The sequence below is a fragment of the Carassius gibelio genome, chromosome A20 (genome assembly GCF_023724105.1).
Source record: "Carassius gibelio isolate Cgi1373 ecotype wild population from Czech Republic chromosome A20, carGib1.2-hapl.c, whole genome shotgun sequence".
NCBI classification, from domain to species: Eukaryota; Metazoa; Chordata; class Actinopteri; order Cypriniformes; family Cyprinidae; genus Carassius; species Carassius gibelio.
The window spans coordinates 27,028,482-27,052,790 of record NC_068390.1 but is presented as its reverse complement, the minus strand read 5'-3'; the positions used below and the strand labels follow the sequence as shown (position 1 = coordinate 27,052,790).

At 32.5% G+C, this 24,309-nt stretch overlaps 2 protein-coding genes across 3 annotated transcripts in view; one reads left to right on the top strand and one right to left on the bottom strand.

Moving 5' to 3' along the window:
• The first annotated feature begins 911 nt into the window (after nt 1-911).
• Nucleotides 912-22,693, top strand: LOC127938042 (RNA-binding protein 25-like). 2 transcript variants are annotated; one of them, XM_052534428.1, is made up of 18 exons: nt 912-1,036; nt 1,942-2,065; nt 5,815-5,864; nt 6,760-6,927; nt 7,400-7,457; nt 8,024-8,190; nt 8,293-8,481; nt 9,487-9,570; nt 14,227-14,477; nt 16,265-16,391; nt 16,470-16,559; nt 17,437-17,510; nt 17,611-17,761; nt 18,671-19,082; nt 20,343-20,635; nt 21,315-21,413; nt 22,043-22,090; nt 22,167-22,693. In XM_052534428.1, exons 2-18 carry the CDS (start codon nt 1,960-1,962, stop codon nt 22,257-22,259), a joined length of 2,460 nt encoding a protein of 819 aa, XP_052390388.1. In that variant the 5' UTR covers nt 912-1,036; nt 1,942-1,959; the 3' UTR covers nt 22,260-22,693. The 2 variants fall into 2 exon arrangements, with proteins under 2 accessions (XP_052390388.1, XP_052390389.1); XM_052534429.1 differs by lacking the exon at nt 912-1,036 and adding an exon at nt 1,103-1,423.
• Nucleotides 22,694-23,333: 640 nt separating this feature from the next.
• LOC127938044 (eukaryotic translation initiation factor 2 subunit 1) overlaps nt 23,334-24,309 on the bottom strand; it is a 7,023-nt gene continuing 6,047 nt past the window's right edge. The window contains exon 8 of the mRNA XM_052534433.1: nt 23,334-23,990. Coding sequence (XP_052390393.1) covers nt 23,865-23,990 — 126 coding nt within the window. The 3' untranslated portion in view covers nt 23,334-23,864. The remainder of the gene's footprint in view (nt 23,991-24,309) is intronic.

The following is a 24,309-nucleotide window of genomic DNA, read 5'->3' as shown; positions in this document are numbered from 1 at the left end:
ACTACATTAAAATATGTGACATTTAATAAATGCTAGATTTAAAGAAAGAATGCAGGCTGATTCGGTGGAACAGTTATGGAAACTCATTGAAAACTTAACTTCGCTGACTAAAAATTATTTAAATAATTTTCACTTTGCCAAAATATATTCATATATATATATATATATATATATATATATATATATATATATATATATATATATATATATTTATCATTAAAACATTAAGCATTCAAATAGTCTGTGAGAAATGCACATAACAAGGCGTAATCGATGGCACTATGTTCTGCATCGGAAGAACATCAGTCGTTGGAACCAGCGGTGCTTTGTCTCTTTCCAGCACTTTCCATGAAAGTCCCGCCTTCGCTGACGTCACCTGTCACTCAAATGCAGTTTGCAGCGTTGAAGGGCGAATCTGAAGAAACGTCTTTATAAATTTCAGACCAAAATCAAAAGGAAAACACTAAGAAATATTTCTTAATGTCCCTAAAAATACGATTTATGAATTCGCACTGTGAGATTCACAACTGAATTTTGAATACAAGTCTTATTTAGCATCAACAGAGAATATGGTTCGCAATAACACAGTCCATGGCAATAACACACAGTAAAACAATAATATAAAATTATAGTATATATATATATATATATATATATATATATATATATATATATATATATATATATATATATATATATATATATATATATAAAATTTTTTAAACGTTTTTACCGTTACGACTTTTATGAAGTAACGTTACATGCAGAATCTAATTATAATAATGGTGAAATATCGTAGTATCATATCCACACCAAGAAATTGTATGGGTAAACTTGTATTTGCATTTATTTATTATTTATTTTTGTTTATTTATTTTATATATTTATATATTTTCTAACAGCGATCTTTTAACTTGCCCGTTATTTTCCCACAATTCCATTTCACCGGAAACGGCAGATTCGATTGCTCGTTGCTTTTACCACGGATCCGGTGAACTTTCCGTGCGAGAAGCGAGTTGATATCGATTTGGATTGAGTGAGTACTATTTATTCAAGTATTAGTTGTTGTTTTTTAGTTCATATTCAAACAGTCTGGTACAGGACTTCGATGAAACGAGTTAATCTGTTGATAGAGGTCAGAAAAAAGGCTTTCATGACCGTTAGCTCGCGGCTAGCAGCAGCCTGGTCCGGCTCGAATGTTTCCCGCTGATATTGTTTTTGACAAATCTTGTCAATTTATGAGTTTAAATTTAATACATTTTATATAAGCATCACAACTTCCGCACTTTAGCCCGTTAGCTATCATCCACCTGTTCATTTGGCTCGTTAACCTCGATGGCTAGTCACATTGGGAGACGTTACACCGGCGTGAAATCGGCCTTTAAGTAGTTTTAAGATCTTTCGTCTGATTTTAACACATTCGGTAAGTCTCAGATTGATTTCAGCTCTTCAAGTTCAGCTCCCTTTGATTTTCAGTCAAGTAACGTTAATTTCAGATGGATCTTTCACTGCATTGTTGCATATTTAGTGGATTATTTATTTCAATGTAAGTAACTTAACGTCTTTTAGAATTACCTGAGCTTTATTTCAAAACTTTAAACTGCTTTCATGTGGATTTTAGAAGTTTAAACCGTTTTCATGACGATTTTAGAAATTTAAACCGCCTCATGTGGATTTCATCCTGAATCAGTCATCCTGAGATCAGCTGATCGGTCTGTCAAGATTTTCTGATTTAGTGTTTTTTTTTTTTTTTTTTACATCTATAAATTTAAAGTCAAATTTAACCGCTTTAAACATGTGCTCAAGTAATAGTACCATAGGTACTTACTAATGCAGAACGAAGTTAAGATCTAAGTGGAGCATTATGTGTATCATAGCAGCTTGCACATTATGGTAAATCCCTGTTATTGGAGTTGTTAATGGGTTTCTCTTCTGTGTAAGGTGGCTGTCCTGCCCGAGATGTCTTTCCCTCCTCATCTCAACCGGCCACAAATAGGCATCCCAACGATGCCGCCAGGAATCCCTCCACCACAGTTTGCTGGGTTTCCACCGTCAATGCCTCCCGGTAATCAAGATGAGCTAGATGTATATATAAGGGGTGGGAACCTACGGGTATCTCACGATTCAATTCGATTAACGATGCATCACAATGTTGTCAGACATCCTGTACATCTATTAGTAGTGGGAATCTTCAGGCACTTCACGATCCGATTGCGGTTAAGGGAGTCATGATCCGTTTCCAAAAGGATTCTTGATCTACATTTTTTCCCAAATTAATTTTTCTGCTGTGCAAATACGTATTTACAACTTTACATCTTAAACAAAACATTATCTAACATTATCGTCACATTCTCAGTTATCAATATTACTGCACATGGCTGCATTTTCATATAAACACTTTTTTTGTGCAAAATTAACTTATTATTATACAATGTATTATTATATATATATTTTTTAAATATTGCTTATTTAAAATAAGTGTTCAAATGTCCAAAAGTTTACAGACAATAGTTGAGGATTTATCTTTTTTTCCTCAGCATTAGTGTTGTCAAAAGACCCGGTACTTCGGTACCAAGTCGGTACTAAAAAAATTAGACGTTAATTAAAGGTATTCATGACAAACCGTCAAAACAACCCTCTACATGGTGAGTAAATCACTCGCAAAGACACACAACAACCAAAAAAGATAATTTACAAGAGCTGTGTCACAATGCATATTAAGAGCATCTCAATTCAGAAGACCGCACACACAGCCTGTCTCTGATGCTTCTTATACTCGCTCCTCTCTTCCTCACGTGGTGCGAATCCCGCGTCACGGACGAGCCATTCACACTTGCCGAACTCACGCATATATATATATATATATATATATTATAGACGAGGCTTGACGCACGCGCGCATCCTGTGTCGACTTGCGCCTGGCTCCACGTTTAAAACGAATGTAAATTCAGTCTAACTGCTTGCTAATATCACTTGGATGAAATGAAACATTCAGCACAATTTCCACTTGTTCTTAAAATCCAAAATACAATGTAACATAATATTTTAATAACTGACTAAAGAAATTATTTATATAAAAAAATAAATCTTTCCAGTGAAATTCAGCAATTAAGTTAATTCTTTAAAAGTAGCTATACCATTATAATCTTGTATGCTTGAAAAAAAAAATATATATATATATATACACACACACACATGTTTGTTTTTGTGTAAAGTGTGTTCATCCCATAGGTGTAATGGTTTTTATTCTGTACAAACTGTATATTCTATGGCCCTTCACCAACCCTACACCTAACCATCACAGGAAACTTTGTAAATGTTTACTTTCTCAAAAAAAAAACTAATTCTGTATGATTTATAAGCGTTTTGAAAAATGGGGACATGGGTTATGTCCTCATAAGTCACCCTCTCCTTGTAATACCTGTGTCATACCCATGTCATTATACAGAGTTCTGTCCTGATATGACACAAAAACAAGAGCACACACACACTGGTATATATATATATATATAGAACCACTCCAAAACAAATTAGAAAATTGAAAGTTATGAGTAGTGTTGTGCGATATGGTTATTTTTCAAGTAGTCATATCGTCAGCCCGTGAGATCGACGATACACAATATTATCGTGCCTAGGTGGACCAAGAGAGAGAGCATTACTATTTGATGTTTTAAACCTCGCAGGTGCACGAGAGAGAGCCTATGGAATCATCAATAATCGAAAAAATATACTTTCAAACATACTGATAAACTAACGTTAAATATAAAAAAAACTGAATTTAAAACAGCTCGTTCATATATAGTCGGAGACAACTGTCATATCGCGCGTCCTGTTCTGCGGCATCTGTACACGTTATCAGTCTAAATGCTCTGTAAAGTCCGGAAACGGTGAAAATCAATAGTAGATTTCATTTAAAGTCCAGCAGTTTAACACTAATATTGGGCATAAATGAACACGTTAAATATAAAGTATTTAAAACAGGTAAGTTCATATGTTTGGAGTAAGTTGAATTGAACTGATGCATCAGTCATACAGCTCTCCGGATCGCTCGCCTCATGACGAGACTGACGCACCGCCACAGAAACAAGAATGAGATGCTTTCTAACATAACGGTGGCATTAAACTCCGTTAGCGAGGGCTCGTTTAAAATATTGCACATATATTGGCCGTTCAGATTACTTGTTAAAGTGCAATGAAATTCCTTATATCTGGAGACAATGTACATCTGTTTGTGGATGGAGACTTTGTAACGGCCGAAACGATGCATCACATTATAGTTTGGAGTGCATGAAAATAATAACAAGTTCGCTCTGCCGCCTTGATAATATTGATAGCTGAATTATAATAAGCAGCCTAATAAAAATAATAGTTATTATTATAATCTAATACATTAATAGGAGAATGAGCCTAATATCGTCTTGATAATTGACAGAGAAATCTGCTTCTGTCTTATCTCTGACTATCGTGGATACACGATAAAATTGTCTATCGGCACAACCCTAGTTATGAGGATCGTATTGGTTTAAATGTAAACTATAATGGTGTCAATTTGATGGATTCTATTAGAACAACTAATTCATATTGGAATAATGCGAAAAACAAAAAGGGATTTTGTAATGCATTAATGGAAACTGTAAGAAATTCAGCTTTTTTCCTTTTTTCAGCAGGGTAATGATACTCCTACTGTGCTGCACACTATTGACAGTATTGAGCTGAAGCTTGACTTAAATCACAAATCAAATCGCAATTGCTATGTCTGTCAAAAAAAATCGCAATTAGATATTTCCCCCATATTGCACAGCCCTACTTATGTCTTGAAAATCGAAAATGATTTTTTCACAAAAGTGACAGCCCTAAGTTCTAATCACTAAAGTTCTATCATTTAATAGTGCTTACACATTAATATAATGCTTGACTGACTAAGAAGTTAAGATTTAAGAAGCTGTGCCATTTTACAAAGATAAACTGATTGGAATCATATATGTGTGTGTGTGTGTGTGTAAAATAGTTTATCAGTCGGGCGAGTAAACTTAAAATTTTACTAGCCAATGGCGATTATATTGCCAAGGTTGCAAGTGACGGGTTGCAAAATAAGTTTTTTTACATAAAGGCATTGTGCTAGAAATATTACTATTATTATGTAAAATGTATGTGATACTGCTACTACCGTTGAAAAAAATCAATTTTTTAAAAGAAATTAATCACACAATTTCTTCCATGTTTTAATTTTAATAGCAAATCCCCTTTCTTTACAAAAAAATGTTTAAATTTCATTGATTTAAAAGACAAATTAGTTTTTCATAATTTATATTACTTGTAAAAAAACATTAATCACAATTGTAAATAAGTATAAAGAATGGCATTGGTTTTATTTTTAGTGATAAAAAGTTTTTTTTTTAAATAACAATATTTTTGTGTTTTGCTTTGGTACCGGAAACCGTGGATTTTCACTGGTATCGGTACCGAATACTGAAATTTTGGTACAGTGACAACACTACTTAGCATTACTACAGCATTATTGCCGTTGGATTATTCCTGATGAGATCATAGAAAGTGGCAGCTTTAACAGGCTGCATTCACGCACTGATCTATTTCGATATCAGATGTTTTGTCCTGTTCTGAAACCGACTGTGTGTACATCAATTTCATATAAAAGTATTCAAAAATTAGATCTGTTATGCATTGCTAGATGAACAGTTTATATGCTAAATGGCTCGGGCCTAAATTATTTGCATTATAAAATGTGAATTGCATGAAAAATTTAAATTGGATTTAACATTTTCTGATGTTGCTGTTGATTTTTCTTCTTTCTAGGAACCCCAATGATTCCGGTCCACATGGGGATTATGACTCCGGGACCTGCGGTAATGTGCTTTAATTCTAGAAAAATAGTAATTTCCAGTCTCAATCTGTGTATTTAATGAAGTATTTTCCACTATAAAAAGTACTGCTTTATTCTAGGGCTGGATTAGAAATATTGATATCCAAATTTTATTTGATTTTCATTGATGAATCTAAGTCGATTCTTCTTAAGTCCCAAGAATTGATCATTTAGATTTTTTACTTTTATTTGTTTTCAGTTGATGCATGAATAAAACATCTAAATATATGCACTACATAATTAGAAACATATATCATTACAGTAAACAAACATTCTATCATTACAAAATAGATATAGAACATAATTTAAATATAAAATGTCTATTCAGGAGTTCTTTCAGTGTTTTATTGTATCTAATATAAACCGATATTGAAATAGGTGCTCTGTTAAATTGGATCTCTGTAGAGTTTAAAACATTTGTTGAGAGATTATTTTCCTTAAGAAATTTCACACATACTGTACCTGATATAGAGTACATTCAAATGAATTGATAGTGAATTTTTGTGAAATCTGTGTTAATAGAATTGCCCTAATGTTTCTCAATTTCTATTTCTATTCATGTATTTGCTTAGATTCCATGGCTTTTGTGTTTAAAGCCGTAGAATTACGTAGTAATCACGTTAAAACATGCATGTTTTTCAATAACTGAACACGAGGAATAAAGATATTTAACCATTTATTTCTATGCAACCATGCACACTCATAAACATTTATCGTGTTTAATATTGTTTAATATTTACTTGCATATGTTTGTACAAAAATAGTTTAAAATGCAAAAAATTATATGGCGATGAATTTGATTTTCATAGGGAAGCCTTATCTAATTTTTTAATTTTTTTGTCACTTGGCTGCATATTAACTGTGATGTGATGAATCAGGTTCTCATGCCCACGGCGATGCCTGTGATTAGTAAAGTCGCTGTTCCCAGGAAGGAAAGCACTGCTCAGGCAAAAGACAACCATGACGGCAGCGGCCCCACGACCACCGTGTTTGTGGGAAACATCTCAGAGAAAGCGTCTGACATGCTCATCAGACAGCTGCTGGCCGTGAGTATCTCAGAGCTCTGTCAATAATAATAATCATTCTTCATGCATTTAGCAATGTGGACATCTTTGCATTCACTTGATGATAGTTTGAGTTTCACTCTAAAGTGAAATAGCCTTTGGGAAGTAACATTTAATACCATATTTTTCGGACTATAAGTCGCCCAAAAATACGTCATGATGAGGAAAAAAACATTTATTTATAACCAGAACCAAGAGAAAACATTACCGTCTCCAGCCACGAGAGGGCGCTCTGTTTACAGTGTAGACTACAGGAGAACTGAGCAGCATAGAGCGCCCTCTCGAGGCTGGAGACGGTAATGTTTTCTCTTGGTTCATGTCAAATTAATTTTGATAAGTCACACCTGACTATAAGTCACAGGAGCAGCCAAACTATTAAAAAAGTGCGACTTATACTCCGGAAAAATACGGTATTTAGTGTTATTGCTATTAATAAGAAGCACTTGTTTTTCAGAAATGTGGTTTGGTATTGAGCTGGAAACGAGTTCAAGGTGCTTCAGGGAAACTCCAAGGTAAACTTGAATTTTTTTTTACACCTGGACTCATTTCTTTTCAGCACAGTTTTTCACTCAAAACAGTATTGTGATGAGGTTTAGTCAATTAGAGTTGATTTAATTAAATGCTTCACCGTGTGAATGAAACAAATGCTTCATTTTTTATAAAAATAAAAAAAAACTGGGGGATGGTTTACATTTGAAAATGAAGACATAAATAATGTTGTAACTTTGTAAGTGTATTATTCTTATGTGTTATTAAATGAATCAACTTTATAATTCATAATCAAAATAAAATTGCCAATTATTTTAGTCATTGAATTCAAAAACAGTGAGAATGAGGCCTATGGAAATATTTTATAAACTCTGGAATGGTTTCTTAAAAAAGCGTGAATTGGCTCTTTTGAAAGGTGAATCCAAGTATGAACACCCAAATGTCTCCAGCATTTCCCAAATCTTGCAGCCCCAAAAAAAAAACATCTACAGTAAAGCCTTTATTTAAAGTAATAAACCTTTCTGCGCAGATAGACTCCCACACACTGCCTGTAAAACTGTTGTTGATCTCTTTTGTTCTTTGCCTCCAGCGTTCGGTTTCTGTGAGTACAAAGAGCCTGAATCTACTCTACGATCTCTGCGGCTGCTTCACGAGCTGCAGATCGGAGAAAAGAAACTTCTGGTTAAAGTCGATGCCAAAACCAAAGCACAACTAGATGAGTGGAAAGCAAAGAAGAAGAGCACCAGTGAAAATGGAGTAAGTGTAACCGTTTGATGCTGAAATAAAAACGTACTGTTCACTTGTTATATATGTGGTATTTCTGACGACTGATTTCGTCTTTTGATCTGTGTTTGTCAGAATGGCAAGGCAGAGGATGGAGCCGGTGAAGAGGAAGAGGAGGTTCTGGATGAAGAAACTAAGAAGCGGGACCAAATCGTTAAAGGTGCCATTGACGGCCTGATCCGGGAGTATTCAAGTGAGCTGAACGCTTCATCACAAGACGACGAGTCGAGTCGCCGCAAAAAGAGGAGAGATAAGAAGGACGAGGTTGGCTTTCGTTCACCTTGGCCTTTTGTTCTTTAATGTTTTTGCCGGTTGCTTGATGTGTGTGTGTTTCAGACATATACAGTACAGACCAAACGTTTGGAAACATGAAAGAAGTTTCTTCTGCTCGTCAAGCTTGAATTTATTTGATCAAAAATACAGAAAATTATTACAACTTAAAATAACAGTTTTCTATTTGAATATACTTTAAAAAATATAATTTATTCCTGTAATGCAAAGCTGAATTTTCAGCATCATTCCTCCAGCTTCAGTGTCACATGTAACATCAGTCGATCACATGATCATTTAGAAATCATTCTAATATTCTGATTTATTATGAGTGTTGGAAACAGTTCTGCTGTCAAATATATTTGATCAATAAAAGGTTAAAAAGAACTGCATTTATAAAAATAATAATAATAATAATTCTAGTAATATATATTCTAATAATATATTTTCTTTACTATCACTTTTTATCAATTTAACACATCCTTGCTGAATAAGTATTGATTTTATTTTAAAAAAGAAAGAAAAAAAAATGACACCCCAAATTACTGACCAGTAGTGTATATTATTACAAAATATTTATATTTTAAAAACATAGCTTCTTTTTTTTTTTTTTTTTTACTTTTTATTCATCAAAGTATCCTAAAAAAGTATCACATGTTCTGAAAAAATATTAAGCAGCAGAACTGTTTCCAACTTTGATAATGAATCATCATATTAGAATGATTTCTAAAGGATCATGTGATACTGATCCTAAAAATTCAGCTTTGCATCACAGAAATAAACGATCATTTAAAGTATAATAAATGTAAAAACTATTATTTTAAATTGTAATAATATATCACTAAATTTCATTTTTTCTGTATTTTTGATCAAATAAATGCAGGCTTGATGAGCAGAAGAAACTTCTTTCAAAAACATTAATAATAGTAATGTTTCCAAACTGCTGTACTGTATATGAGGATGCATTACAAATTTAAACCACACTCTCCATTTCTTTAGGATGACATCAATGCCATGGAGTTGGAAGATGACAAAAGAGATCTGATTTCCAGAGAGATCAACAAATTCCGCGATACACACAAGGTAAAACACTAGCTACTTTACACCATATACAACAGGTAGAGCACAACAGCCTCTTACATCTAGTTTAATTTGACAACACACCAGCAGGAGTCAATTTAGCTCAGCAAAACTTGTATTACATTTAATCTTTAAATTCTATGATCTAGTTCAGCGATTTATTAGACGTGGCCTTCATTTTAAGAGTGGGAAATGTAGTCACACATACAATGCATGGACGTTCTGTGCACCTCCCTTAAAGCTAATCTATTCATTAAACCCCACCATTATGATAGAGATCATAATGAAATGTTTTCGTGTGTGTGTGTGTGCTCGCTTATTCTCGTTCTTTTGTTTTAGAATTACTGCAAAACTCAGAAATTAGAGGCTAATATTTAATTCATAAAGTCGCTGTCATAACACTAAGTATTAAACTTTTACACGTCACAGACACAAATGATTTCTCGAGTAATTACAGCTTGAGGAGAGATTACATTTTGGCAAACAGTCCCATATCTGCTTGACTCGTCATGATCTCTTTTGAATCGGAAAAATAAAGTAAATAAATGATATTTTTTACACACAATTCTAAAGAGATTATCTTTACAAATATTTTTTCTAATATATATTTCAAAATATTCAGAATTAGTGGGTGAAAAACTAGTTCTTGGTCTACAACAGTGCTATTTTATTTATATGCCATGTATTTATCTTTTGGATCAAATATTAAACATTTGGAGTTTCCGTTTTAATTTTAGTTTAAGCTTTAGAAATATTATGTGCTTTTGTGATTTTTTTTATTTTTTTTTATTTATTTAGCTTTAGTTTTTGTCTAAAAATTTTAAAACTTCAACAGTTTTTTTTTTTTTTTTTTTTATACTTAAAATTACAATTTTTTTCAGCTTTTTTAAGTTACTTGTTGGACCTTTTAACAATTGTATTTTTTATATATATATGCATGTATGTTTACGGTACTTCGGCCCAAGTCAGTACTAAAAAAATGAAAGTGACGGTACCAGGTTTCTTTAAGTACCGGTGGTACCGGGGTCCCGTTCAAACCCGGTTCTTGAAGCATACAGCGATATGATTTCAGCGAAGCAGAAGACGAGGACGGAATCTCAAAATCCAGTCATGAAAATAAAACTTATATTTTAATATGGACAGTCACAGAATTTGTCAAAGTTAGCATATATTAATCAAATCAAATCTCCATATGGACCAGTATTTTTAAATGTTAAGCCGCAAAAGTTGGTTGAAATATGAGTCCTGCATGTTCTGCGTGTCTCTGTGTGAATTAAAGCTGCAGTAGGTAACTTTTGTAAAAATATATTTTTTTTACATATTTGTTAAACCTGTCATTATGTCCTGACAGTAGAATATGAGACAGATAATCTGTGAAAAAATCAAGCTCCTCTGGCTCCTCCCAGTGTCCTATTGCCATTTGCAGAAAATACATTGCTCCCGGTTAGAAACAACCAATCAGAGCTGCGCTCCGTAACTTTGTTTGTGTTCAAAATTTACAAAATGTATATAATAAGCGAGTACACAATGAATCCATTTTCCAAACCGTGTTTTTAGCTTGTCCTGAATCACTAGGGTGCACCTATAAGAAGTGTTTATATTCGGACTATTTTAGATTGCTTCGGGGATACCGCGGCGGAGTAACCCAGTACCTTTGTGATTCTTCATAGACATAAACAGAGAGAAGTAGTTCCGGCTACGATGTTCTTCCACAAGACGCAAGCAGTTCTGTTTATTAACCGCTAGAGCGTCAAAAGTTACCGACTGCAGCTTTAATGAATGGCAGAGACGTGCGGGTTTGTTTACTACATAGCAACCCTCTACATTGTGAGTACATCACTCGCATATGCGACTAAATCTTCCTTCTGGCGACTAAATGATTTCTAAAATTTGCCAATGGCTAATAAATTGACTAATATGCATTTCAACATGGTTATCAAGTTTACTTCTAATTACTAAAGTTCTAATTGTACATCAGTCTGGCGAGTAAGCTAAAATATTTAATGGCCAATGGCGATTCAATTGCAGAGGTGTCAGTAGAGGGTTGCATAGACTGAAGCGTGTGACATTTGCAGTAATTTCAGGTTCTGCCATCTCAATGAGGATATAAATACATAAACAACATCACCAGAACTGTTCTGAGGCATTTTACCGTTTCATTTGAGTAAAACCAGCGTCAGTTTAAAGGTATTCACGGCAACCCGTCAAAATAAGTTCCTTTTTACAAGAAGGCATTGTGCTAGAAATATTACTATTTAGTAGAATGTATGTGATACTGCTACTACTGTTGAAAAAATGTATACAACTTTTTAAAGAAATAAATCACTCAATATTTCTTCCATGTTTTAATTTTAATAGCAAATCCCTTATTTACCAAAAAATAGAATGTGTTCAAATTTCATTAATTAAAAGACAAATACAATTTGGGTGAAACTTGTTTACTGTTTTTTGTATAATTGTATTACTAGTATTAAAAAAAAAACTGTAATCACAATTTTAAATAAGTATAAAGAATGGCATTGGTTTTATTTTTAGTGATAAGTGTTTTTTTTTTTTTTTTTTTTTTTTTTTATTAGCATATTGTGTTTTGCTTTGGTACTGAAATTGGTACAGAGAACCGTGGATTTTCACTGGTATCGGTACCAAATACTGAAATTTTGGTACTGTGACAACACTAATATATATATATATATATATATATATATATATATATATATATATATATATATATATATATATATATATACGTCTGTATATGTGTATACCAAAGTATTCAGGTGTAGTGGGTCAAAACAACATAATTTATCAACTATTATTGTATAATTTTTTTTTTATAAGCTGAATTTTATTTTGCATGTATTTGAGTTTTTTAATTTGAGTATTATTAGTTTTTAAAATAAGTAATTCCTTTTTATTTTTTCTTTGTTTTAGTCATTTTACTTATTTTATTTCAGTTAGTTTCCAAGCAGCATTTTGTTTTTTGTTTTCGTTTACGTAGAACTGTGATTCATTTTGTTGATCTAAAGATTTGTGTAGCTCACCGAACTGTATCCCGTCTAATTACCCAGCAGAAATGTTATTTAAAAGCAGCGTCACTTGTAAATGGCGTGCGTTTATGTAATTATTTTCAGCTTAAGGTCTGTATATCCACAGTTTTAGTTCAGTCTCTTTTTCATGTCCTCTTCTACATGTTTATTTGCTGCTGCTGCTCAGAGTTGCGTAACAGTCACGGTTCAGCGCTTATGAAATAGTTTTTCTAACAAACACAGTATCCAATGCTCCTGTCACAACGTTTTCAAAATGTCTGGAAGTTGTTTGTGAGATTTTTGCAAGCAAAGAGAATAGTTTGTATTTTATTTTTTTCCTTGTGAATCCTGCTTTTCCTCCCAGGCCTAACAATAAAGATTTGTAGGGCCACAGAAGCGCTGTCAACACCTGTAAGTGCACAAACAGCTAGTTTGACAAGGACTGAAACCTCCTTCTGTTGATCATGTGATGAGATGGGAGTTACAGCAGCCTTTTAATGTTTCTGATCTTATTCAGTTTGCAATGTCTGATTAATATCTCAAAAGTGGTTTCCAGGCTTGCTTTTATGAATTGCTCAAAAGTTTCTTGATTTACACGCTGGTCTGATCCAAAAGAGGTCACAATTAAATTAAGTTTTAACAAATTGTAAAATAGTTGTGACATGCATGTATGGAAACCTTTTCCATTGTGGAATATATAAAAGAAAAGGTAATCACAGTTTGAATTTATTAACTTTTTCGTAATTCAAAGTTTATATCTCAGTCCAAATTTTTTTCTCTCACATTTATACTAGATGTATAAGATTGTGGAAGTAAATGAAATCTTAATTGAGGGGGTTCACATATATATTTATTTTTTTCTTAACACAATTCTGACTATCTATATATATATCTATCTACATATAATACATTATTGTGAGCATTTATTAAAATTTGACAATTAAATATTTAATTCTGTAGACTTTTTTTTTCTTGCAATTCAGAAAAGTTTATATCTCACATATTTTGCAGTTATATAAGATAAGATAAAAGTTTGCAAGTATATGAAAATAAATTGATGAAATAGTTTTTTCTTTTTATTCTCAATTGAATTTACATTGTTTAATTCAGAATTTTCTCACAATGATGAAATGTATATAAAATTGCAAGATAAAAACTCTGGATTTGACCTACTTTCTCGCAATTCTACAATTATTTTACAGAATTCTTCTGAATTGAGTTGACATGCCACTTCAGGTTTTTTTATTCACCACAAACAAAAAACATTTTTTATTGGTACTTATTACATAAAAAAAGTTGCAGAATCCAGAAAACAAATGAAGATCATTTTAAAAGTGAAGTGTGTAACTTCTGTTTCACCAACAGGAATTGCAAACTCAAAATTAAAAATCTAAATTACAGACATCACTTTTTAAAATTGTGCCTTATATCAAGGTTTTTAATAAAATAGGTATTTAATCATGTGACTCTTTGTAGATGTTTTTGCTTCTATTGAAGCTAAAGATGCTCTGGATGAGTGCATATGTGAATGAACTGTAAACAACTTCCTCGTAGAGTGATGTTGTGTCATGGACTCTTGTCTTGTGCATGAGCAGTCACTAATCTGAAACCTTCCCTCCCTGTTTTCCCACAGAAATTGGAAGAGGAAAAGGGCAAGCGAGAGAAGGAGAGGCAGGAGCTGGAACGGGAACGGAAAGAGCGAGACAAGGAGCGCGAGAGGGAGCGAGAACGACGAGACCGTGAGCGGGAGAAGGACCGAGAGAGGGAGCGAGAGAGAGAGCGAGAGCGGGAGAGAGAGAGAGATCGAGACCGTGAGCGCACGAAAGAGCGCGAGAGGGAGAGAGAGAGAAGCCGCGATCGCAGCGAAGACCGCAGTCGATCCAGGTACACGAGACGCCACGTCTTTTATCTTGCCTCTGTATAATGCATATTAAAGTTCATAAGTGCATCGCTATTTTGTTCGGCAGCGCCCCCTGCTGCAGTGTTCATTATGGTGCGTTCACACCAGAAGCAAATCAAGCGTTAAGCGCGAATTATTTACATTTTAAAGGGTTAGTTCACCCTATAATCAAAATATGTCATTAATAACTCACCCTCATGTCGTTCCAAACCCGTGAGACCTCCGTTTATCTTCGGAAAACACTGTTTAAGATATTTTAGATTTAGTCCGAGAGCTCTCAGTCCCTCCATTGAAGCTGTGTGTACGGTATACTGTCCATGTCCAGAAAGGTAAGAAAAACATCATCAAAGTAGTCCATGTGACATCAGAGGGTCTGTTGGAATTTTCTGAAGCATCGAAAATACATTTTGGTCAAATAATAGCGAAAACTACGACTTTATTCAGCATTGTCTTCTCTTCCGTGTCTGTTGTGAGAGAGAGTTGAAAACAAAGCAGTTTGTGATATCCGGTTCGCGAACGAATCATTCGATGTAACCGGATCTTTTTGAAACGGTTCACCAAATCGAACTGAATCGTTTTAAACGGTTCGCATTTCTCTAATACGCATTAATCCACAAGTGACTTAAAGCTGTTAACTTTTTTTAATGTGGCTGACACTCCCTCTGAGTTCAAACAAACCAATATCCCGGAGTAATGCATGCACTCAAACAGTACACTGACTGAACTGCTGTGAAGAGAGAGATGAACACCGAGCCGAGCCAGATAATGATTCGTTCACGAGTCAAGAACTGGTTTCGGATCACTAGTAGTTCTTTGGGACAGTTCGATTTAATAAACCGGTTGAAGAAAACGGTTCACCGGTTCTTTTGCGCGTTTGACATACTACGACTACGATTTCCCTTGATTCAAGCCTTCGGTTTACCTGGGCTCATAACACTAGCACAGAATCAGTTCAGAATCACCTAAAGAATCAGTTTTTCTTACTTTTCTGGACATGGACAGTAGACCGTACACACAGCTTCAATGGAGGGACTGAGAGCTCTCAGACTAAATCTAAAATATCTTAAACTGTGTTTTCCGAAGATGAACGGAGGTCTTACGGGTTTGGAACGACATGAGGGTGAGTTATTAGTTATTAATGACATAATTTTAATTATAGGGTGAACTAACCCTTTAAGTCAATGCAAAGACGCGAATAGACATCCTGCGGAGCGATTCACACGAATGAGATAAAATTAAAAAATAAAAATAGCTGAACTGTATTTGATCCCTTTTAACAAGGTACTTATAATAAATACATGCATTTATATGAACATTTTATCCTTTTATATTTTAATATTTGAATTCTAAACATTTATGTATTTTTATGTTTATGAATATTTATCAATATAAATACAGAATTTTTTTTAAAGTTATGATACCTTTTAAAAATTTGTTTATTTAAAAATATATTTATATTAACATTTTCTGTTACATTTATCTAATCGTCAATGTGTATATACATTTTTGTTTATACTAACGTTAAATTATATTTGATAAATATAGATACAAATATAAATAAAAAAAATTAATTTATATTTAGACATTAATGCATAATTTAAATAAATACATAGATATACAAAATGTTAAGGTATTTATGATCATTTTGTTCACAACAATTCTATTACTTTTTTTTTTTTTTTTTTTTTTGTAAAGAATTAAAAACTGAAACTGTGTCTACAGTAAATGTAAAACTTCAGATATCACGTGATTGGGCGATGTCTGTTTTCAGAGAACAGAGTCGCGATAGAGACCGAGATAAGGAGAAGAAGCGTGATCGTGAGGAAGATGAGGAAGAGGCGTACGAACGGCGTAAACTGGAGAGGAAGCTGCGAGAGAAAGAGGCGGCGTATCAGGAGGTGTATTCAGTCTCTGATCACATTACTGAATGATTAGCTGTCTTGATAGATGCTCTAACTACTTTAATTACTCCACAGCGTCTGAAGAACTGGGAGCTCCGAGAGAGGAAGAAAGCCAGAGACTACAGCAAGGAGATGGAGAGAGACGAGGAACGCCGCCGAGACATGGTAAACTACTTTACAATGGTAAAACCTGCATTTCAGCCTGATCTAAGATATATGGAGAATGTTTTCAACATAAATTGATAACTGTATTCAAATATTGTGTTTTATTAATCTTATTTTATTAATGAATAATAAGTTGATAAATATATAAAAAAATATTTTTTTTGATAATAAAAATGGATGCATATATTTAAATGTAATATTGAAAATTATTTTATTTAATTTGTAAATTATTATTTGTATTCATGGAAAAAGTAAATGGATAAATATATTCTAATGTATAGTATAAGGATTAATTTTATTTAACTATTTTCATTTTCTTTTATGTAATGAAAAATTTGAGGAATATATTCAAATATAAAGAATTATTTTAATTATTACATTAATGAAAAATAAATATTTTCAATTGTAGTTTTCTTTTTTTAATTAATGAAAGATAAGTTGATAAATGTTCAAATAGTAAATCAATTTATTAATTAAATGGTATTTAAATATTTTTTCCTTTACCTTAATTATTTATAGAATGAACAATTGACGAGAAATATATTCAAATATAATAATTGAATTATTAAATTTATTACATTAATGAAAAATAAACATTTTCAAATATAGTATTTAAATAGTATTATTTCAATATTTTCTTAGTTTTTTTTATATTTAATAAAAAATAAGGTAGTAAATAATTTATATATAAATGTAATGAGATTATGTGTGTGTGTATGTGTATATATATATATATATATATATATATATATATACACTATTGAAATATATTGATTATTATTTAAATTAAAAAATTTTTAATGATTAAGTCTTTTTTTATTCATATAATAAATGGAAAAATAATCTGTAGAATTTTTGTTTAAATGACTAAACTCAGGCTAAAGAAGGGAAGCGGCTGAAGGAGTTTCTGGAAGACTATGACGATGACCGAGACGACCCAAAGTACTACAGGTGAGTTCCCTGCTCCACGTGTGTTGTGAACAGTATGGAGCAGACGGTCTGTGAAACGAGACGGTGACCCACACGGTGTGTTTCTCTGCTTGGCCTGCAGGGGCAGCGCTCTTCAGAAGCGTCTGCGGGACAGAGAGAAGGAGACGGAGCTGGATGAACGTGACAGGAAGCGGGAGAAGGAAGAGCTGGAGGAGATCAGGCAGAGGCTGCTAGCAGAAGGACATCCTGATCCAGACGCCGAGCTGCGCAGGGTGAGTCCACGACTGCATTACTGCATCACCATACTCTTCAGATCAGCACTGTTACATGCATATCAGTCAGATACAAATAGAAATTGATACCTCCATTCAAATGATTTTTTTTTTTCTTATGAACAATTTGATGCATACATTTAAATGTAGTATTTAAATGAATCACATGATTTAATCTAAATTATTTTAATGAATTGAAAAGAAATGTATACAAGTATGGTGTTGAAATTTCATATTTAAATTTTATCAATTGCTTTTATTAATTATTAGATGTTACATTTATACAAATATTAATGGTTAGTATTTAAATGAGTTGTATTTTAATTTCTTCATCTGTAATTAAAAGTCATTTTATTCAGTTGTAATTTTGTTTTATTAAGTATTGAAAAGTAAATTGATAAATATATTCTAGTATTGAAATGGAAAAAAATAAAAAATAAATAAATAAATATATATATATATATATATATATATATATATATATATATATATATATATATATATATATATATATATATATATATATATATATATATATATATATAAAGAATTAAATAGTGAATTTAAATATAAATTATTCATTTAAATACTATATTTGAAAAAGTATCATTTTATTTTTATTAATACAAATGATTTTAAAAAATGAAAATAAACTATTTAAATATTATAATTATTCAAATACTATATTGGAAAATGTATAGATAATTTTAAATAAGAAAAATAATTGTAAAAATCTAAAATAATATTTTATATAAAATTTGTGTATATATGTATATTTTCAGTGTTTAATGGGACTATTTGTCGTCTTCTGCTTTTGAAATACTTGTTTCAAATCAGAGTTTGTTTAGTGATTCATCTCGTGCTGACTGGTGTTTCGTGGCGTCTCTGTTCTGCTCTTGTGTTGGTCAGATGGAGGAGGAAGCAGAGCGTTTGCGGCAGGCGTCCCTGAAGCCCGAACCCGAGGAGGAGAGAGAGCACAAGCCCTCTCGAGAAGAGGTGGACCGAGGCCGGGAGAGAGAGCGGCGCAAGGCTCACACTCATGCTCCTGTTCATGTTCCCGCTCCTGCTCCCGTCCCCTCAGACGATGATGTGGAGGAAGGGGAGGAGCTAGAGGATGCAGAGGAGGTCAAACCCTGCCTCAAACCCACCATGCGGCCCATCACGTCTGCCCCCTCAGTGTCTTCAGCGAGCGGAAACGCCACACCCAACACACCCAGAGAAGAGTCGCCCTGCGGCATCATCATCCCTCACGAGAACTCTCCGCCGGAGAACCCGCTTCAGGAGGAGAACCGGCCCAAGATCGGCCTGAGCCTCAAACTAGGTGAGTTTGAGTTCACAGAGGGGTCTGATCCGGATCTTAAGGCCGAAGACAAATGAGTCAAGACACTTCTTACTTCGGTATTGCAAATAATACTTCAGATATTCATATTCATTTATTTAATTGCATTTTGTTTAAATACATTTTAATCAAATTTAAAATATAAATTAAAATAAACAAAAATTCCTTTTTTAAATCATTTTCTTAATGAAAAATAAATTTATACATTTTCCAATATAGTATCTAAATAATTATAATATTTAAATGATTTTATTTTCCTTTTTTAAATCATTTTTATTTATGAAAAATAATTTAATGATACATTTTCCAATATAGTATTTAAATGAATATTTTCTAATAAAAATGAAGAAAATAAATAAATATATATGTGTGTGTGTGTGTTGAAACGAATTACTTTTCTTCTTTATTTTTATAAATCTATTCAAATGTGGTATTTGAATTTAGAATTTTTAAGGAAAATTTAAGTAATTAAGTATAGCATTTAGCTTTTTTTTTTAATTTAATGAAAACTAAATCAATAAATATATTAAAATATAGTATTTCAATTTGTTAAAAAAAATTATGAAAATAAAAAAAGGAATGTCCAAGTGTAGTATTTTAATTTATTTTCATGATTATAATTTATTTATTAATAAAGCAATAAGCCCCAAGTAGCAGTGGTTTGCAGTGAATTCCTAACAGCTAACAGTTGTTGGGCACTTCGCATTGTGCCTAAAACTCCCTCAGCTGTTATAAATTCAGTGTAAACCATGACTTCACAGGGCTTATTGCTTTTATAAAACAGTTATTCCATAATCATAGTAAAGTTTCACAGAATAAAACAGAGCAAATAAAGTCTAATGATATTAATAAAAACGGTATTCTTCCACCAAACAATGTAGTTCCTTAGAAACAGCTGTGGTTCCAACAAAGTGGTTGCCGAGCAACACAGAAGTAAACAAAGGTGTGTGTTACTTTGTAGAGTAATTTAGAACACCTTCGAACGTGGCTCAGCCAATCAGAATCAAGGACCGCAACTCTGGGTTTGATAATGTAAAATTAATTGATAAATTTATGCAAATATATTGTATACATTTATATATATATATTTTTTTTTTATTTGTATTAATGTAAAAAAAAAAGTAAATTTTTATCATTTTGCATAGTTATTTTTTTCATAATGTAACAACAAATATATCTGTTGTACAGCAATATATTAGTGATATTTGGCTCAGTTTGTTTTTCTCCCATTATTATCCCAAGGTCCAGCCGGTAGCCCAGGACAGCCCAGCGTAGCCAAGAGGAAGAAGCTGGCGGTGGAGAGCGTCTTCAACCGCTTTGACGACGATGAGGTGGACGAGGCGCCCCGGAAGAGGAAGCTGGTGCCTTTAGACTACGAGGATGAGGAGAAGGGAGCAGACCTGAGCGCGGCAGCCGGTGGGAAAGGAGTCAATACAGAAGAGAAGCGCAAACACATCAAGAGCCTGATCGAGAAGATCCCCACGGCCAAACCGGAGCTCTTCAACTACCCCCTGGACTGGTCCGTCGTCGACACGGTCCGAGCCACGCTCCTTACTAATCACAGACACGTCCAATAATTAAATCAGGAAATTACACCACAATTTATTAGAAAAAACTGTAAACCGTTTTATATTTTTCCAAATTCTGTTTTATTTTGTTTTATTAGTTAGATTAAATGTTTCTAAACTTTACAATTTTATTTAGTTCATTACATTTTTTTTTTTTAAATGGGATATGAAAATTATACAATTTATTAAGTGTAACAAAAAAAATATTTGGTCCCTAATTTTTTTATTTTTGTCAGGATTCCATGTTAATGGTTTAATTTTTTTTATTTTTTTATGATCAAAAAGGCATTTCTGATAGCATAATACTTTATATATTTAATAGGGCTCTAAATATAATTATTATTATTTTTTTTATTTTTTTTTGTCTTGTTTTTATAATTCAACACCAATTTATTATCAAAAACTGGTAATCAGGTGAAGGCATAAAACATTAAAAGTGTAATCTTTTTAAAGGAAATCAAATGAAAATTCAACAGTTCTTTAAAAAAAATTGTCTGTTAAAATTAAAACATGAAAGAAGTTTCCTAAAAAATGCTGTTTTAATTTTATTGTTATTGCATAAAGTTTTTTTTTTTTTTTTAATATGATAGTTTAAAATCACGTTTTCTGTATGACTTATGTTTTTGAATCTTTCCACCGTTCACAGACACTTATGGAGAAGCGTATCCGACCGTGGATCAATAAGAAGATCGTAGAGTACATTGGTGAAGAAGAAGCCACATTAGTGGACTTTGTTTGCACCAAGGTGAGTGTTTTTTTGTCAGGTTTCTGAATGAATGAAGGAGGAGGCTGAGCGCTGAAGGACAGCATCTTTCAGAATGATGCTTTTTTTACTTTGATAAAATGTTGGATTCTCATACTAAAAATGATTAGTGTAAATAAAAGTGCAGTAGGTGACTTATTTTTTTAAATAATAAAATGATAGAATTAAATTTATACAAAGTCTTTAATGTTAACTATTTATTAATGAAAAATAAAATATGGTATTCAAATTAATTTTAAAATTTTTATTAGTGAAATATAAATGCATTTAAAAAATGAATGAATGTTTTCACAGTATTTAAGTAGTTTTGATTATTTTAATGAAAAATAAAATGGTATTTAAATTATTTAATTAATAAAAAATAAACTTAATATATTCAAATAGTATTTAAATTAATTACATCGTCAGTTTAGTTTTCATTAAATAAATAAAAAAATAACTGTAAAATGTTTCCATTAATAAAGTAATAGAATTATGAATAATACATATTTTAAATACACTATTTAAATGTAATCGTTTCTTTTAATGAAATAATACAATTAAAATATAATTCATAATCGATTTCTATACGATATTTGAATTTATCAATATTTTTCTGTGTGTGTCCTCAGGTTATGGCTCACAGCACACCTCAAGGCATCTTGGACGACGTTGCGATGGTAAGTTTGCTCTTTCGCACGGTTTAAGGCGTATTTCTGTGACCACACCATCTGAACTCTTCCTTCATCTCCTCAGGTGCTGGACGAAGAGGCCGAGGTCTTCATCGTTAAAATGTGGAGGTTATTGATTTACGAAACTGAAGCCAAGAAGATCGGCCTCGGGAAATGAACAAAGCCCATGAACTTTGCTTTTTACTTCCCGTTTGGGCCGGACAGCTCATCTAGGTTTCAAAGCAACTTGGGAAACTCGACCTTTGGAGTTAATAGGTATGGAGCCGCTTGATTTCTCACGTCCCAGACGACGAGCGCCGGGAGGAAGAGGTTTGATTTCCACGTCTCGGCCGCTCCGCGCTTCTTCCTGAGGAAGCTGTTGTAAATTGTCACTGTAATGAATGCCAATCTCGTTTGGGTTGTGATTTCACTATTTCTGTTCAACCGAACCAAAGCGTTTTCCCAGTTGTTTCACTAAAACTAAAGCAGTTGTGATTGGACCCCGACACTGTTCAGAAGCTCTCGCTAAACGAAACGAGTGATTGTCTTTGTTTTTGTACTTATCAGTGGATGTGTTTTGAATAAAAGTGAATCTTTTTTTTTTTTTTTTTTTTTTTTTAGTAAAATCTTTGTGTGTATTATTAATGTGTCGTGGTCTCGGCTTTGGAGCTGCACGTCAGTTCATGCATGTTTACTCATAACAGACAAACACAACAGTAAAATTATTGAATATTAACTTTGATATAAAAGTGGACTTTGCATGGTTTATTTTCAGGAAGATTTGCATTTTACACGAGTGAATTCTTCATATGGGGTTTTTGCATTTTTCATAGGAAAAAAAAATCTAGTTTTAACCAGTTTTTATTATTAATTTAAAAAAGTCATTTAATTTAAAAGATTAAATTAAAATTATAAAAGTTGCTTTTGCAACTTTTTTTTTTTTTGTGGTCACATCAAATATTTAGAAACAATTAGGACAATCAAATTATCAACATGAGATGCTGATTTAATTAGTCAATTAATTACAAATATATCAGCTTTAAGTTAAAATGATTTTTTTTTATATATATATATATTTGGTTTTCTTTGTTAGTAAGTCTTAGTAAATTATAAACCCAAAAAAGCACTGGAAGATCTAGCAATACCTTAAATGGTTTGAAGTAAAAAATATAATTATGAATTATAAATACAATTGTTTGCCTGTGAATGAATTATTTACATCAAATATTTAGAAACAAGTAGGACAATCAAATTATCAACATGAGATGCTGATTTAATTAATCAATAATCACAAATATTTGCTGGGAATTTTTCCTCCCTCCCTCCTCAACCAAACCTTGATTTTGTCTAAAAACATTTGAATTCATTCATTTTGCATTTGAAAATAATTCAAATTAAAATCAGCCTAAATCAGAATTTTTAAGAAATTTCCTTTTAGGTAAAAAATAAAAAACAAAACAATGTCATTTAGATACCAATTTTGAAAACGTTTAAGTTTCATTGAAGTATGTTTTTGACTAGATATTTTAAATAAAATGTTCACTCAATCAGTAGCTTTGCAGCATGTCAATAAATACAGATGCAAAAGAATACAAAGCGTCCAACAACTTTCCAGATTTCTTACTGAGATCGAAGCAGAGCGAGGTCATCACCGTCTTCACTCTGCATTGGTGAAACAGCTGAAATGTTAATATTTATCCTAGCTGTGAAGGGTTAAAAGGCCACCGGTTCAGAACATCAGTGTGAGGTTTGTGTGAAAGTTGAAATCAGTTCATCTGAAGCACTACTCGTCTGTCTTGGCCTCCATCTCCTCTGCGTCGTCGTCTCCGTCCACCTCTGCGTTCTCTCGCTCCAGACGCTCGAGCTGTCGCTGCAGTTCTGTCTCGTCTGTGTCCGTCACCACTTTGGGCTGAAGACAAACATCATGCATGAGAATGCAATCGGAGCAAATACTTTAATAAAATATGCTTATATATTGCATTGGATTTTTGGACTCGCTATATATGTATTAATTTAATTTCATCCAAATTTTCTATAAAGGAAAATACATAGTTTAAGAAAGCATTGCTTCATATGGTGTTCAATGCATCTGGAAGAATCAAAAAAATACATATAGAATTATTACTCTTTTTACACTCTAAATATTCTCTATAGTATTTTTTCTTTTTTTTCTACTCGCTAATGTATTAGCTAATTTAAATTAATATTATTTTAATAAATTTTTGATG

Excerpts from the sequence above, each read along its gene's own strand:
- LOC127938042 (XM_052534428.1), top strand. The coding sequence starts at position 1,960 with ATGTCTTTCCCTCCTCATCTCAACCGGCCACAAATAGGCATCCCAACG. Across the intron at positions 6,928-7,399 it reads TCATCAGACAGCTGCTGGCC|AAATGTGGTTTGGTATTGAG; the intron begins GTGAGTATCTCA and ends CTTGTTTTTCAG. Across the intron at positions 7,458-8,023 it reads TGCTTCAGGGAAACTCCAAG|CGTTCGGTTTCTGTGAGTAC; the intron begins GTAAACTTGAAT and ends CTTTGCCTCCAG.